Source organism: Rattus rattus, chromosome 5, assembly GCF_011064425.1.
Source record: "Rattus rattus isolate New Zealand chromosome 5, Rrattus_CSIRO_v1, whole genome shotgun sequence".
NCBI classification, from domain to species: Eukaryota; Metazoa; Chordata; class Mammalia; order Rodentia; family Muridae; genus Rattus; species Rattus rattus.
The window spans coordinates 38318324-38336115 of NC_046158.1; the positions used below are offsets into that span (position 1 = coordinate 38318324).

The 17792-nt window shown below is 43.2% G+C and overlaps 1 protein-coding gene across 1 annotated transcript in view; it reads right to left on the bottom strand.

Annotated features, from left to right (window-relative positions):
- Itgb6 (integrin subunit beta 6) overlaps window positions 1-1527 on the bottom strand; it is a 75333-nt gene extending 73806 nt beyond the window's left edge. The window contains exons 1-3 of the mRNA XM_032903369.1: window positions 1403-1527; window positions 1203-1278; window positions 456-535 (exon numbers count right to left, since the gene is read on the bottom strand). Of these exons, the coding sequence (XP_032759260.1) occupies window positions 456-535; window positions 1203-1263 (141 nt within the window). The 5' untranslated portion in view covers window positions 1264-1278; window positions 1403-1527. The remainder of the gene's footprint in view (window positions 1-455; window positions 536-1202; window positions 1279-1402) is intronic.
- Window positions 1528-17792: the final 16265 nt, after the last annotated feature.

Consider the following 17792-nt stretch of genomic DNA (forward strand, 5'->3'; position numbering starts at 1 on the left):
GTCTGCGTCACTTTGGACAATATTTCCATGGCCACCAATTATCCAGGCAGACTGTTACACCAGCAAATAGCTAGAAAGACTTTATAGTAAGGGAAGGCTGGCACTACTGGCCAGGCAGAGGCAGTCACATCTCTGTGAGTTCCAGGCCAGCCAGTGCTATGTCGTGAGACCCTGTCTCTAAAATAAAAATCAAAAGTAAGTAAAGTGATTGTATTAAATAAGAGAATTGCCTAGATTTAATAAAGGATGTTAAGTTTTTAAAGGACAGTGTGACATCCGTTCCCTCAGTGAGTTGTTTCCAAGGTATAGATGAAAACAAACTTTGATCCACTGACCCTCACATTCCATTCTCGATCTCAGTTAGTCATTCAACCCCATGGAGAGAAGCGCTTTCACTGAGGACGTTAATGGATGTGGAAACAGTGTTAGAAACGGGGCAATAGCCAGGGATTTACCTCCTGGGAGCACCAGGCGCAGTGAGGTCCTGTGAGCAGGCAGTCTGAGCAGGTTTCTGCACCACTCCAGGCACAGCCACCTAAGGGCAAACAACCAAGGATTAAAGCCCTCTCCCTTCGTTCCATTTACAGGACTAACCCTTCCTCCTCAAGCAAAGCTATATAGAAATTAATCCTCGGAAGGCCAGCAACTCACATCAAAGTTTATAGCTTAGACCCATCACATTGGGAATATCTCCATCATGTAAGCAGTCTCTCAGACCACAACCGTGTCTAACTGCTCAGTACAGAATCATCGGATTCAGCTCCTGTCCAACACCTACCACTTAATTTCAAAAACAGGTCTGTACCCATTAAAGAGGTTTCTCGTATAAATTCAGCATTTCTGGTTCTGAATCCTCCACACTCATGATTATGACTCCCAGGTGGATGGTCTTGTTGTGTAACAAAGCAGAAAAGCTTCCGAAGTGGCTATCAGAACAACACTCAGAAGTCACATCGTTCAGGAACGCTGTCTGATCCTCCTCATTAAAATGCCCGTGAAGCCTTTGCGTTTATTTACCTTGTACCTAGAACGTTCACTGGGGGGAATGCCCTATGCCTGCCTACAGTTTGTACAAGTGCCTCAGTGGCAGGAGAGCCGTCAGACAGGTCAAATGAAAAATGACTGCAGGTCTGTTTTCTGAACCAAATGACAGTTTGTCAAGCCCATGATGAGAGCGATATCCGAGAGAGCTTCGGGCTTACCTTGGACGTGATCATTCCTTCCTAGAAGTAGCAGGAACAGGCAGAGCAGCTCAATCCCCATTCGGTTCAGTTTTCACTGTGCAGACAGATTAAAAATGAATTACCTTCAGGGTTACAAGACCAAAGTTGGAAGCAGTGAAAGTCTTTCTTGTAGTGTTTTGTTTTTTTTTTTTTAAAAAAAAAAAGTGAAACTACTTTACACTGCTTTGAAAAGTAACTTGAGCTGTAAATTTGAAAGCTTTCATTAAGACTGAAATGAAAACAGAAGCTACCTGGCCAGGCAAAGAAGAAAAGCTGTGTTTAAAAGCAACTTCAACATGCGTACTTCCTCATTCGCCTTATAAGGAAGTCAGGTGTGCAATCACTGGGAAGGTGGGGAGACGGGTGCAGGAGACATTTTTATGTGTGAGCATTCTATTAGCTGTACTGTATCCTAGAGAGACTCAGTCTCTTCAGTGAAATGCTAATCAAGGAGCTGTCAAAAGACGGATTTAAATGTATGCTTTTTATGACAATTTTTAGTTTAAGGCAGTGAGGATGTGAAGCAAAACACCAGAACTTAAGCTAAATATAAGGAAGGCTAAAAAAAAAAAAAAAAAAAAGCCAACAGAAAATACCTGAAATTTTTGGTTTTCATGTTAGAGCCTCTGCAGAGAATTCAGACGAGCTCTGGAAAATAAAAACATTATTTTACAGTCAAATTAGAAGTTAGGCAAAGGAGAACCAAACACTGTTTTCTTATCTTTCAAATTATATAAGAGGTATTTTTTTCACACGCCCAGAATTCTTATTTTTTAAAAGTGCATTAAAAAGCACTGTATATGGAGATCAACTGGATGGAAAGAGAGCCTCAGCGTAACAACAGAAACAATGCGGAGAGAAACAATCGCAGCCAAGATTCTGAATCTGTCTCTAGAGCATTCTTCCAGGGCGGTGACTACAGAGAGCATTCGCTGGACACACAGAAGGTCCTGTGCGCCTCTTCAAGTACCAAGATTGCAAAAGCAAACAAACCATTACTAAAAGCAAGGTTAAAAAAAAAAAAAAAAAAAAAAGGAAAGGAAAGGAAAGGAAAGGAAAGGAAAGGAAAGGCTCCCAGCTCCTGGCTTGGCACATAGAAATCATTTATTTGTATTATGAATGACAGCTCAAAATGTGTGCATTCTACAGGTAAATCTGCAAGGTCCATATCCCCCGCCCTCTCTCTCCCACCCTCCCTTCAGGGGCCTTTCAGGACCCATAGAAACTGTGAGAGGTAAGAATCAAATACTCTGTCACTCTAAGCCATCTGACCTTAGGCAGGCTCCTTTGTGTCTGGGCTCAAGGCCTGGGAGACTATCTTTTGAAGGTATGTTTCCAGGCAGGCGTGAGAAACCTGGAAAGAGAAGAAAACAAATTATAGCGTACTCAGATTTTTTTTTCTTCTTCTTCCCAGCAGCCTATAGTCTGTTTTCAACTCTGTCATATACGAAACCCAGGAAGAAAACAGAAAGACTCCTGCAGTAAGAATCCAGATCAGAGAGCTGAAAGATGAGACTTTGAGAGAGAGGAAAAAAAAAAAAAACAGAGTGTGAAATGTGTGCCTGCATTCGAAGGATGTTGGAACCATGAGTCTCTGTCTTATGATACTGCCGCCATTTTTAAAACCCATCGGCAAGTGTTTTCTGAGCATTTGTGCCAGATATGCTCTTTTAAGATACACTTTTAGTTGACATAACAATGGAGTTCAACCTTAGGGTAGAGTGTGGGATTCCAATGATTGCATATAACATGATCGGGTCACTGGCATATCTATTACCCCAGAAACACCATTTATCATGCCATATATATTATATATGCATATAATTTCTTTGGGAAATGTTTGAGTGTTTGAAATCCTCTGTGATAACCATTTTTAAATATTCAATAAATTATTGTCAACCAAAGTTGTCCTGCTGTGTTTTAGAATAGTAGATGCTATTCCTCTTCAAACGGCCTACTGGTACCCAGTAACCATACTGGTGCCCAGTAACCAACAACTCTCCACCCCTCTCTCCCATCCTTTTCTGGATCCACTCTTTCTTTTGTTCACTACATTTTTGTTCTCAACTATTTATTTTGTGTGTGTGTGTGTGTGTGTGTGTGGTGTGTGTGTGTGTGTTTGGGTGAGTGTGTGTGTGTGTGTGTGTGTGTGTGTGTGTCAGATGTGTGCATGTGTGTGTTGTGTGTTTTCTTTTTGAACCTGTGGAGTCAGATCCTGTACTTAATTCACTGGCAATTTATGCTGGTTTTTCTTTTATTGGGGTGTGTGTGTGTGGCTGTAGGTGTGTGTGTGTGTGTGTGTGTGTGTGTGTGTGTGTGTGTGGCTGCTGGTATACATCTGTGATAGCATGAGGGTAAGAAGACAACTTTGGGGTGGGGGGGTTGGTTCTGTGCTTCCTGTTGAAGCAGGGTCTCTTTCACAGTTTCTGTTGCTGGCCAGGCCGAGAGCCTTCAGCCCATATCTCTGCCTTCCATCTTACCACAGGAGTGCTGGGATTATAGGTGTATACGCCCCACTACATCCAACCTTTATGTGGATTCCAGGGATCAGAATTATGTGACCAGGCGTGTGTGGCTAGTGCTACGGTCTGCTCAGCTATCTCCCCAGGTGGGGTAGTTTCTGTTTCTGAGAAAACTCTGTACTGTTTCCCCCCAGTGCAGATATTATTCTTTAAATTAAAAAAATACGTATTATTTATTTTTATTTTATTGTATAGATGTTTGCTTACTCGTATGTACTGTGTGCTCACTACCCGAAGAACCCAGAAGAGGGTATTAGATCTTTCGGAACTGAAATTGCAGACAGTTATGAGCCGTCAGGTGGGTCTAAGATACAAACCGAGGTCCTCTGTAAGAACAGCAAACGCTCTTAACTACTGAGCCATCTCTCCAGCCCCAGGGGTTCTTGAAGCAGAGGCCATGTGAGGAAAATGAAATGAAATGAAACAAGTGTTTTGTTCAGACAGCATACATTTTAGGGTGCATCAGTGAGGGAAGGGACCTGAGCTGTGTAATAAAGCCGGGTTAAAGGTCAGAGTGTTTTCCTATTTAGGGAAGTCAAGAGAGTTTTTCTGATTTTTCCGTCTAACAGAGTCCTAGATGAGCTGAGAAACACCAAAGCTTGAGGAAGCCACCCAAAAGGTGTTTTTTAAAGTAAAGGAGAAAGGGGTGGGTGGTGAGGTGGGAGCATGATTGGGTCTATAGGCAGAGGTCGGTCATCCTCAAGACTGAACTTGAATTTTATTCTAAATAGTTTCAAATCTCATCGGAAGGTTAGAACAAAAGGAATGATATGGGTTCACTTCCTTTAAAAGAACCTCCGTGGGGTTGATTTAGCTCAGTGGTAGAGCGCTTGCCTAGGGCATAAGGCCCTGGGTTCGTCCCCAGCTCCAAAAAGAACCAAAAAAAAAAAAAAAGAACCTCCGTGGCCATGTGCATGTTAGACTACATCGCACCAGGCTGAGGGGTGTACGGTGAGAGGGGTGTGTTCTCCTAATTAGGGAAGTCAAGAGAGTTTTTCTGATGCTTGCTGAGTCCATTATGAAAGAGGTGTTTTCAGGGGTAGACATGGTGCTAGTCGGGACTAGGCTGTTGATAGGTGAGTAGAGAGGCACCGCCAGGATTCAGGATAGATTTGGAAATGAACTGTGTTCAAGGATTAAGTGTGAATATGAAAGGAAGAAACGTTTATGGCCCGAGAAGCTGGGTGGCACTTCTCGTGACTGAGAGGTTAGCGAGGGGGAAGCAGCTTTCATACGGAAGACGAGCATCAAGAGCACGATTGTTTGAGATCCCGTGAAAGCAGCCAGACTTCGAAATCTGGAACTCGGGGTGATATCAAAATACAAAGCATAGAACTGGATACATCACTGCGGACTAACGCTATGGGGCTGAAGATGTTCAAATACAGGGGTCTGAATAAGATCCCGAGAAAGTGAGCATGGGTGAGGAACAGCTCCGAGCCTGGACCTAGCTGTATCTATCAGTGAAGTGGGCAGCACAGAATAAAGGAAACTGCTAACACATACTCCATCTTGCCAAGGAGGAAGTGTCTTTGTTACAAAACAATTCCCTGACTATCTGTCATGTTTCAACTCTTCTTGCTGGCAGAGGCGATGGGTGCCTTTGTTCTCCACCCTAGGAATGTTTAAGACATAGAGTCTCTCTTTAAGGCCCGCAGAAAATTGTTTAGAGCTTTGAACACTCCAGATTGTGCCTCTGTCTAGATTAAGGGGCAAGAGTGTGCTTACACCTTGCAGAGAGAGAGAGAGAGAGAGAGAGAGAGAGAGAGAGAGAGACAGAGAGAGAGAGACAGAGAGACAGAGAGACAGAGAGACAGAGAGACAGAGAGACAGAGAGACAGAGAGACAGAGAGACAGAGACAGAGACAGAGACAGAGAGAGAGACAGAGAGAGAGAGAATACTTGCTGACTGCCCATTATGAAAGGTTTTCTGTCTTGGAGCCCAGCCTACACCATCTGTAGGCATCTCTTTCCTTTTGTGGTGTCTTGGGAGAACTGAAGTCGGGAGATAGATAAAAGGACGTGCTGATACTCTGGCCATTCCTATGGCTGCGAGCGATAAAGTCCTTTATCTCTGACACAAACATATCTCGTCCCAGTCAGTACCCACGAGTCCATGACAGACTTGGCAGTACATAGAAACCCCGGGGGCCCTTCAGCCCTTCCTGGTTTGTGACAATCTCCTCAAGTCGTGCCTCTTTCTTCACATTGAACATGTAGCTTTTCAACATCGCTTTGGGCGAAAAGATCTTGCATCCGCTAAGGTTGCCCCAGGTGTCTTAGTCTGAACAGCGATGCCCATCTCCAGAGGCATCCCAGGCTCCAGAGCTGTCTGCTCTCAAACCCCTCGGGATGCCAGTGTCAGTCACTATGGAATTGGCACCAGGGCTGTCTGCACAGCTTTCGAACTGCCCTGTCCCTAGAATTTTTGCTGAGGTTCTATCTGCCACCAAACACCTCTTCTTCTTGCAAGACAGTAGAGCTACTCCTCAGCCTCTTTTGTGATTAAGAGCTCTAGTGACTGCACTTGCAAATGGAATGCCATCCAGATGCAGGCATTGAGGTCCTGGGGGGAATTGGGAAAACCCAGTTACGCTTGTGAAATTGAATACCTTGAATTGCATTGGACTTTTAATATAGTGTTTCATACAAACATTTCCATCCCAGTCAGGAGAATTGCAATTACCCGGGGATATTTATTTTTGTGTTCCCAGTAGTTGCCCTCTGATATTCATGCCGTCCTTGCTTTCCAGGCCTGTGCACTTGGTCCCTGATGCTTGCAGGCCTGCGTCTGCCTCCCACCTACCCAGGTTGGCTCACTGCTCTCCGTCTCTGAGAGACTCTTGGGTCTCTCAAGTTCTCATTTCCCATGAACGTCCCAGAGCATCCCTTACCACTGCTTTTACTTGTTTGACTACTGATCTCTCTCTCTCTCTCTCTCTCTCTCTCTCTCTCTCTCTCTCTCTCAACTGTGATGGTATTTTTTTAAGCATTAATTTACAGAACAAACATGTATTGAGTTCTTACTGTGCAGCAGGACAGAATTGCATCTAGTCCATCTTTCTGTTCCCAGTGAGTAGCACAATGCATGACACTTCATAAATAGTCAGTTATGGTTATGGGGCTGAGTAATGAAATGCATGTTTTCATTGCCTAGAGTTTCACCAGCAGCAGGGCAGCCACTCAAGAGATAATGAACGACAGTTGAGCAAACGAATGGCTGTTTGGGAGGGTACAGAATAGAGCCAGGGGTAGGGACATTGTGCTCCCTGCTATGATTGCGATGAGAACTGTCAAAAGGCTTCTTATGCAGGGAACAGAAAATGAAGGAGGGACTGAAGAGAAGACAGAGTAGAAGGGGGTTTGAGAAAATACCCCTTTCACCGGCTCCGCATTGATGCTGGTCTGAATATCATATTCCAAGCTGTAAGGTACCGGGAGGTTTGGTCTTGCTTCCTGAAGATGCAGTTCCCAGTTTCCTGCCCTCAGAAAGGAAGGAACACAGCCCTCTGTGATGATCCTACAAGCAGAGATCCCACTAGTTTAAGTCCTGAAGGAAACTTTGCCCCTTAGCCAAGCAGGTCATTTCCCTCTGTATCTTCAGGAGAAACGTATCAAGACACCGGCAGACCCTGAAATCATGAAGGTACCAAGTCCTGTGCTATGATTGTTCCTGTATTTAAGTCCCCAGATCTCACGCCTTCCCTGCCTTAAGTAGCCACACATGCCATGGCTCTAACTGTGCAGATCTCTGTTCCGTTCTCATAGCTTCGCAGACATTCTGGTTCTCAACATAGACTTTAGCTACCATGGCATACAATATTTTTTCGCTGAGAACTTTCGCCTTTTCTACTTAAAGCAAGTCTTCATAGCTCCACTCCCCCATCTCAGTTCCGGCATCACCTCACCTATTCTTTGAAGGCATTTTTTTTTTTCAAGTAAAATAAGAATTTCTTGAATACAATTCAGTAACACCGTGACAGCCGGAAGCTGATATAACCAAGAGGGATAATGAACGAGTAGCACATTCTAGACTGATACACTCAACAAAGGGGCCATTCATGCTCTGGGCAGGAAGAAATGAGATGGTGCAAGATTTTACTTCTGAAAGTCTCGGTACTGAAATCTTGAATAGTATTTATTTCCAGAACTTTCCATTTAATAGTTTTAGACTGTGGCTTGACTGTGTATAACTAGAACCTTAGAAAGACAAACTACAAATGGGTGAGTATAGGGGAAATACCATATGCAGCTATAAGAGGGAGATCAGGAATCTTGTGATGAGGAGTAAAGCTGGCAAGGGGGATTGGGGAGAGAGGTACACAAACACACACACACACACACACACACACACACACACACACATACACACACACACACACCAGGCTGGAGGGAACACACCTCTTTCAGAGGGAATCCATGGTTATATGAAACCCAAAGGCAGAGGAAAGATACCAAGTCAGAGATGAGCATCGGAATGAGGTCATCAGTAGTAAAGGGCTCTGAGCCACATATATGGACAAAGACCATCAGGTCCCCAAGCTCACTCTGCTGAGAGGAAGCCATGAGGGTTCTGAGGGCACCGATGCTCTTGTAGGTTCATCTCACTAAGGCTCAGCTCCTCCGAGCTTTCCCAAGCACCCTTTCTCTGTTGGAACAACAAATCTTTCAGAAAAAAATCTCCACTTAATGTAGGTGACTAAATCTTTGTATTTCTAACAAAGATCCTGCCACATCGTGTACACTTTCAGTCTGGGTGGCAAAAGCTTATAGAACACCGCCATGACATTTGCTTAGAGCCAAGCCTGGAGGTTCTGACTACATTTGAGAGTTTAACCCTCTTCAAAGAGTGTGAGCTAAGAGGTGGACCCACAGCTGGTCTTTATTCAGAAGGGTAGAAAGAAGTCCCCGAGTTCGGGAACCTGCATTAACTAGTCTGACTCACTGTGTTTAGCTTCAGCCCAGCCATTCATTCAAATCAAAGATGGCTGTCTAGAACCCCTAGCCTGCCCTAACACTCATGAAAACACTCCCAGAATGGGAAGTGTGAGGTAACCTGGAAGGGGAAACCAACTGGATCATGGGAGCCTTAATAATGACTATTGACTTAGGCTGGCTCTTGCTTGGTCACCTGCTTTATTTAAGTGCCAGTGACACATCTCCTTGGGTTGTTTGGTTGTTTTTTTCCCCCTGTGAAAGTATTTGATGGAAGTTAGAAGACAATGTAAAGGACAGTGCTGTCTCTGATTCTGCTGTGGAGACGCCTGCATGCAGTCTGTGTAGGAGTTGTTTGCAGACTTCCCTGGATCATTTGGGTGTGGGTAACACAGAGTCATGCAAGTGGATATCTTTGTCTTCAATTTTAAGACCTTTGGAAAAATTGTTTTTGAAAAGGGATATGTTTAGACTTCTTGCCATCCTCCCATTGTGGGCACAATGTCTACTATGTATTAAGCACAAAAATGTCTTTTGATCTAGACCACACAGTTTAGGTAAGATTTATATATTTTTTAATTTTGGTAGAACACACGTGGCAAACAAGCTACCATTTGAAACATTTCTAAGTATACATCCAGTGGCAATGAATCTATAGCATTAATTATAATATAATCCAGTGGTAATAAGTACATTTCACAAGCTATATAATTCTTACCAAAATCTGCTTCAAGACCTCTTTCATTACCTTTACCATTCCCCTAGAAACCCCTGTTCTATCGTCCATCTCTAAATTTAACTATTCAAGACGCACTCTGTGGTTTGTCCTTTTGTGATTGTCCTATTTCACTTAGCATAATGTCCTGACACTTCATCCATGATATAACCCATGTCAGAGGACAGTCCCTTTGAAGGCTGAGTGTCCTTCTGTTGTACATATGCATAGGAGACATTTTGTTGACCCATTTAGTTAGAAATGAAATTTTAGGCTGTTTCTGGCTTTTGGCTCTTGTGAACAGTGGTGCTATGAATGTTAGTGTTCGAGTACCTGCAGATGGCTCTCCAGACTTTAGTTCCTAGATGATGAACTAATAATAACTTTTGCCTTTCAGGATATCGGGGAAGACTGACTTATACCGTTTTGAGATGGATCCAGGCTTTCGTAGGGGCTGAGATTATGATACTTCAAGAAAGGAATGCAAAACTGGAAATAAAAAATGGATTTGTTAATCACAAATAAGACGAGAAAAGTCTTGACTAGTTGCCAAAGGCTTGGAGACGGCAGTGCTCTTGATCAGTTTGCTTTTCCTTGACGTCACCTCAGGCAATTCACCAGAAATCTCTACCTAGAATCTGTTCCCTTCTCATCTGGAGCCACTTGTAGTTCCCAGTAACTCCAGGAGCCTATGGGAACTGGCAGGCTGAGCTTAGACTCCATCCTCGTCATGGTAATCCCCATCTGCTTCACTCAGGGTCTGTGCCTACTGAAGCCGGTGTTACTGAATGCTTACCAAGTACCAGACATGACTACACTATTCACTTGTTTGCTTCATTTCATTCATACCCCAAAAGAAAAATCCCATAGAGGCGATTTTATACCCATTTACTGGATAAAGAGAGTGAGACCCAGGGAAGCTATCCAAATGCCTCTGCTACTCTTGGGGCAGAGCCTTGAACATAGGCCACTTCCCCCCGCTCCCCGAAGAGCTCAGCATCTCTGTGCAGATAAGAGACGATTATGAAATCATAAGAGTATCACAAAAAGAAATATCAACAAGAAGGGAGGCTTTAAATGTGCCTCTGTGTCATCAGGTTTCTTGTTCTACCCTGGCCTACTCTGCATCCATCTGTCCTTAGCTTTCTGCATCTTGAGGGTCATTTACACTGCTGAAAATGAGTCAAGGCTGCTGCCCTGGACTTCGAGATCCTTTCTATCCCTCCTCTGTGTGAAGTTTAGTTCAAACCACTTGAACAAAATGAAACAAACCATGATGGCCCCTTAGGGGAAGCTGCAGCCACTGGTGGGCAGCCAGGCACTGAGTGCGGCCTGGCACCTTCTGGGCTGGGAGATGTCTAAGAACTCAGGCCTGGTGCTTGCCTGCCACCTGCCCACTCTGGAGCCCAGCAGGCACGCAGGGAATCCTCCTCTGAGCTAGCTGAGCATCCTCGGCTTAGGCAGCCTTCCGCCTCAGAAATCAGAGATTACTTTGAAGACTAATGGATTTTTGCCTGTGAAATAAATTCAAGATGAGATAAAAAGAAAGAGAGAGAGAGAGAGAGAGAGAGAGAGAGAGAAAAGAAAATACCACCGAGTAGAAGTTTATTTTGACTGCCCTCTGAGGAGACCCATCATGTGCTTTCCCCTAGTTACACCACAGCTCCATATTTTTTCTACCTATGAACCAAGCAAATGGTTTGCTATGGCAAGAAGTTCATGTCAATAAATAGACACTGTGAACCTGGTGATGTATTCTCAGCTTGCAAACATGATAGGCATTCCAAACCTTTTTATTCCAATTGATAAATCCAAACGAGAGTCAGGATTCCTCAATTTTAAACTATATACATTTCTCAAAAATATATATATTTCAAAACTATATATATTTCAAGACCATATTATATTTCAAAACTATATATATATATACAGACTGTCTATTATTATTGAAACTAATAGACCAAGCATCATTGCGAGTTCAAAAAAAATAGATTCTCATTTATTTCTTCTTCCTTTAATTAATTAGCTAACCATTGAGATTGCAACCCACACAGAGAACTGTCCTGGGAATACAGTGCAAATTAAAACTGACAAAGCACCTGCCACTCGGAGTTTATAGTGTGAGAGACAAAATATACACAAAGATAACAAGAGGTGGGAGGCAAAAGCTAAGAAACAGCTATGAGTTAAGATCAGAGTTCTTATGGAAAACCAGAGAAGAATCTCTTCTGGGTGTAATTTAGACAGAGTTTAGAGGGAAGAAAGAGGTACGTGGCTGCCATGGGAAGACCGTGACTAGGCTGCTGGGAGAAGAGAAGCAAGGCTGGGGTGTTTCCTGTGGATAAGCCTATAGCAGGAGACAGGCCACAGGGAGCCAAGAGCCCAGGAGCCACAGCCAGGAAACTACATTTATATTTTGCACGAAAAGGACAGCTTTTAGGGAAGTTTAGGATGTGTTTTGAAGAGATCACTCTGAGTAGACTGCAGACTGTAGGTAGAGTTAGCATGGATGGAAGCCAGGAAGCTCACTGGAGGCTGTTTCAACAGTGGAAGCCAGAGGTGATGAGTGCTTGGCTTGGACTGCAGTGGAAGTAAAGAAACTAGTGAGGAGTGCTTGCATTCTGCATCTATACCCAAGGTCGACCAGATGTATAGATAATTGCTTGTGGCTGGAAGAGAAATGAAGTGAGCAAGAATTGCTGGAACAGTATGAAGGGCCCACCAGATAACCTCAGCATCTCCATCAGCGTTTTCAAGGTCAGAGAGAAATGACATTGTACCTATCCATCATCAAAGTCAGAGTGAGGTCTGATATAGTCTAGTGGGGAGCCATGAGGAACTTAGCGTTGCAAAGGGGATTGCAAGGTAGAGCCTGAAGAGTCTGGTACGGCAGGCAAGAGCTCTATAGCCAGACTGCTCACGTGCTGTGTAAATGTTCCTTCAGCCCAGTAAAAGTCAGATTAGCTAGTGTCTTCAGTTCTGGAACTTTCCAAGCACCTGAAGAATAAAAGAAAATTTGAAAAATCCCATTGGCCTCATGATCTTCCATGGCTGTGCTGGTAGACTAGTAGGGATTAGTTTTGATAGAAAAATAGTCTCCCCGTTTACTCAATATGTCAATATCTATTTAGTATGTAGGCTAAAAGTTATATAAATGTGTATGATTCTTCATTAAGCCAGTATAAGACAGGTGAGGTTGGTAACCTTATGCTAAACTGAATTTAAGGTGGAAGAAAGTCAAACTTCTTCTGTCCTTAAAGACAATTTATATAATTGTGACATGACAAAAAACTTTTCTTTTTTTTTGAGACAGGGTTTCTCCGTGTAGCCCTGACTGACCTGGAACTGAACTCTATAGACCAATGTGGCCTTGAGCTCAGAGATCCACCTGCCTCTGCCTGTGGAGTACTGGATTAAAGGTGTGTGCTTCCGCTGCCCACTTACGGGAGGTTTTGAGGGAGTCCGAAAAGCACCTTTATGTACTGCAATCTCTGTTTTCTAATGGCTGCTTTGCATGGAATGCCTCTTGTTCTCTATCCTAATCTTAAGCCCCTTTCTCAGCACCTTCACCTAGACAGCTGTTGAACCCAGGCGTAAATCAACCGAAGGCTCAATAGGAATTCAACATTAAAGTAAGGAAAGGAAGAATATGATTTTTTTTATTTTTTTAGCTAAGTCTTATTGTGTATCCCAGGCTGGCTCTGAACTCTAGATCCTTCTGCCTTAGCTGATGCTGAGATTACAGATGTGTACCAGCATGCCCAGTAACAATAGTTTTGTACCAAGAAATTCATTAAAAAAATTTAAAGTTAGGAAAAATAAAAAGCTTTCTGAGAGAAGAAAATTGTTCTCACTTGTAAATATTTTGGAAGGTATGTGTGCATAATGGTGGGCGAGAGCCATATACCTTCCATGTATTGAAATATCATAAATCTTAGGTGTTCATAGACTCAGAAGCATGAAGAACACATTTGCCAGCCCTTTTGCCAGCTCCAGCATCAGCAGATTGTTGGACATCTTTTGCACAGCATCAGCTGGTCTTGAAGTGATTTAGGGTCTAAACTTTATGCAACCAAAGATGAGGAGGACGGGATTTTAACTGGCACGATGACTTATTTTATGAATGCCGTTGACAGAAGTACCTGGTCTCCCAAACTGTGTTCTAAAGAAAGCTGCTAATCCTCACCCTCATAATGAACTGTGCCATAGTTTATTTAATATAGCCTATTAAATCCCCTCACCAGAAAGTCATGGTACCCATTAATCTAGTAAACACTCCAAAACGCTCCACAGGGAAGAAAATTGTTAATCTTTGTTTAACAGTTAAATAGGAACCTGCTTTCCCGGGGAAAGCACGTGGTTTTTGGCATCCCTGAATCCCTTTCACCTAATATAATCTCAGCTTTACTGGAAGAGGGGGCCCATGTCTGAGATCATTGGGACCTTACTGAGCCTCCTGTCAAGGCAACCCAGAATCCAATAGAAGTTGCCGCACAGCTGTCAGATTTCATAAGGAAGCTTTGCTCCTGTCTTCTGAATGCATCGTCTCCTCAAAGACTCCCCAGACAGGCTTCCTGGAGGGTAGGGTTCTCTGAGAGAAGTTCAGAGGGCAAGTCTATTTTAGGGATAGTGCAGATATAGCCTCTGTTTAAAAAGGCCCAACACTACATTTTCAGTGTCAATGACCCATGGATTCCCCTGTGAAACAGGCCCCAAACTATCATTATTTTCCATCGATTTTTTCCCCTTCTCTGAACAGAGTACCCCAGTTTTTGCTGTGTCAGCGCTTAGCCTGACCTTTTGGGCACATCCCCAAGTTCTCATTTCCGTCTACCTACCTATCTGGTTTGCAAAGGGTTCAGAAGAGTAGTTCTCTGAAGGGTACCACCTTCCCTTCTTGGAGTAGGATCTCTCCTGCCAGGTGAGGATACTGGAATATATTTCATACTTGTTCTCATTGAGCTGTCTGTGGGTGGCCTTGGCCACACAAGGCAGGAACACTCTTGTTCTGGGTCTCTTCTCTCATCACACCAACTCTCTTAAGAGCACCTTCACTTCTTACAGTGACCGATCGCTGCTTGGATTTTAAAGGTTGTCATTAATTCAGTCTCATCTTGGCATGTTCCTACGTTGACGTGGTTTTATCAAAGATCCTCTCACTGCCGTGGGAATCGAAGGAATATATAAGGTCTGTGTTGTCTGTCTACCTTATTGGACTTCAAAGCAGTTAAGAAAGGATTACCACGCCTTATTTGGTATTCTAAGTAAAATCTGGGATAAAATGTGTGTGTGTTTTTTTAATTGAATTCAGTAACAGATCGATGTAAAGAAGCAGACGGACCATGTTCAAGGGTAGATTTGTGGCTTGCAGGTTTCCTTTTCTTAAAAAAAATTATTTTTCTCAGACAAAGGGCAAACTAGATCTGAATCCTTTGAACAAGATGCAAATAGTAGGATGGTTGACATCCACTTGAAAATATCTGATATCCAAGAATCACTGAGGTATTTGATTTAGTTTTACTTATCTTTGGAATGAGACAAAATTATAGTTAAAGCAATATTTTCAGGTAATTTATTTCACAAATATAGGGCCATCTTATTTTTAAAAATCTACAGTCTGTCTTAAGACATGTCTTATTGTGTGCCTGGCACCTTCTAAATCTTTATCATACTCTAGGGTGACACACATTTCCCTACTTAGAGATACCTGGTATAATGTTTTTAGTTCCGTGACTTCATATATGCATTTCTGACAAAACCCATTTCCATGTTCCCTATTTCCCTTTATTATTAACTTCTTCTGGTTTGTACAGTTTTTACAACTAAGCAACCAAGGCCAGTTACATTGGTTCTCTGACAGCCATACTTCATTCAGATTTCCTCGTTTTTATCTTACCCTTTTCTGTCTACGAATCCTTGCTGTCATGCTTTTGGGTCCTTTTGTGGTTTCTCTCCATTTCATTGAAGAATAAGTGAGGCACATGTGGAGGGTAAATAGCTCACCAAGGCTTCCTAGCTACTTACCGGGTATGCTGGCCTCAAATTAAAGCAGCCTAAGCATACGGTTAACCTTTGTGTTGACGTATCGTCACCTTAATGGTGCTATTTCAGGTTGAAGCACGTGGTTCTCTGTCAGTTCTGGCAGGCAGGTTAGCAGAGTGACGTGCACAACTGATCTGGTGGCTTCACTGAAGTAGAAAACCCATTTATATAAGCAGTTTGCAACAGAGGAACAGTAGGCCTCTGGTTCTTGGGCCTTGAAGAGCTTCTGGTCATCACAGGAGGCTTACAAAACAGAAATTGATTCTCCTTCTGGAGGCTCTGAGTGGGCCCTGGGCCTCTCCCCTATCTCCAAATGACCCCCAACAATCCTTGGCTCCCTGAACTTGTAGATGTGTCTCTTAGATGCCTCCTTCACATAGGTTTTCCTTCTCTGTATCTCCCTCCTACATGGACTCCTGGCCACTGAAGTGCTGACCCTCTAAAGGATCCAGGATGCCGTCCTCTCAAGGGGACCCTTAGTTCTATCTTTTCCTGGTTTACATCTAAAAGACCGTTTTCTAAATAAGACTCCATTCACAGACATCGGGAAGTTAGACATAGCCTTTAGATACAGCCACTATTCGACCCATTACAGAGATTAGTAAATCACATTGGCTTGTTGGGAGGAGTAAATGAGACAAGATTATATAAGAGACCTGCATAGAAGGACTGTTGTTGTTGTTGTTGTTGTTATTGATATACAAGTTCGTTCAATATACAGGTGTTAGGTTGGGTGAATTATCCCAAATAAAATCATCCCACACATCCATGACTAGTTAGTATGTCTACCATACTAGTTAGTATGTCTACCTTATTGTTGTATTAACATTAGTCTGGTTGTTTATTTTTTCAGTTCTTTCAGGCTTTACAGGGCCATTCTAACTCTAGTTTCTCTCTCTCTCTCTCTCTCTCTCTCTCTCTCTCTCTCTCTCTCTCTCTCTCTGGGTGTGTGTGTGTGTGTGTGTGTGTGTGTGTGTGTGTGTGTGTGTGTGTGTGTGTGTGTGTGTGTGTGTGTGTGTGATAGAGCAGGGTAGAGAATACCCTCCATCAACATCAAGACTTTTCCCTAAGGACATTTGTCCAAAAAGACAAGCTTTTGAAGCTTACAAGGGGTCCGTTCATCAAGCCAGGAAACAGGATGAATGCTTTTCCTGCCTTGCATTTCCGTCCTGCAGAAAACATCTGGCCAGCTCAGCTGCTCCCTGCCCTCGGTACAGCCTCTGAGGTCACTGGTTGCAGCACTTCCGGTTTGTGTTCAGGATCTTTATCTGAGAGGCAGAATTCCAGCCTGGTACTAAGGGACAGGCTGGTCTCCGCCCCGCTGCACTGAGCTGTTACTCCACCCACTGCCTCTGCTGTCTCTGTGGTCTTTTCCTGGCCGCCTCAGGCCTCTGAGCTGGCCGGGGCGAATTCCTTCTGCATTTGTCAGAATCTTAGAATGTCAGGGCAAGCAGAGAACTTCATCAAGTTCTCACCGTTGCCTCTCCATTCCTTCCTTTCTTGAGCAGACATGCATTAAACATTCACTCCCACAAGGCACCTAGACAGCAGGCAATGTGCAATATCAAGCAGGCTCAAAGGGCAATGAATGTGCTGAAGAAGGGCTCTCAGCCTGAGTAGATGTTTGCTTGTATAATCTCCAGTAATCATTGACAGCTTATGTTTTGCCTGGAAACATTTTAACATATCTGATGGCCAGCTACTGACAGAACTTACTGGGTCTATGATTTTGTATCTTCATTTTCAACCATCCTACTTTGAAACTAACTAAACGGTTTTTTTTGTTTCTTTGTTTTTGTTTTTTTCTACTATGGCAGCACACTGCTGTAAAAACAGTAGCTCCTGCAGCTGGCACCAAGAGAAATCCAACGTATTTGCCCTTCATTTGTTGTCCACATCAGGATGTTGTAGCATCCTATCAAGTCACAGTGGACCTTTAGGCTGACGTTGGCCCTGTTATCTACAGTGCTACTACAGAGGCACATGTGTTGCAGAAATGAACGTTTGTTTTTCACTATTTTCATAACTGTGTTCCATCTCGTTGGTTTTTAATTATGATATATATTTTTATTTTAGAATTTAGAGACGTTTCGTTTTCATTAGATTGTTAATGGGGTCTAGGGAAGGATAGCAGTTATGCAAACTGAAGACCCCTTTTTTTGGAGGGGGGTTCCAGAGTAGGACAGAGTATTTGGTATAATGTGGTGTTGGTAGTGTTTCATATTTAGAAAGGTTTAGTCAACTTCTTTAAAACATTTTTATTAGCATAAGTAAATTCCTTAACTCTTGAGGTTGTGAGTTCCAGGCACAGTTCATTTTTATTGCACATCCACTAGGGTCTAGTGTTTCTAAAGA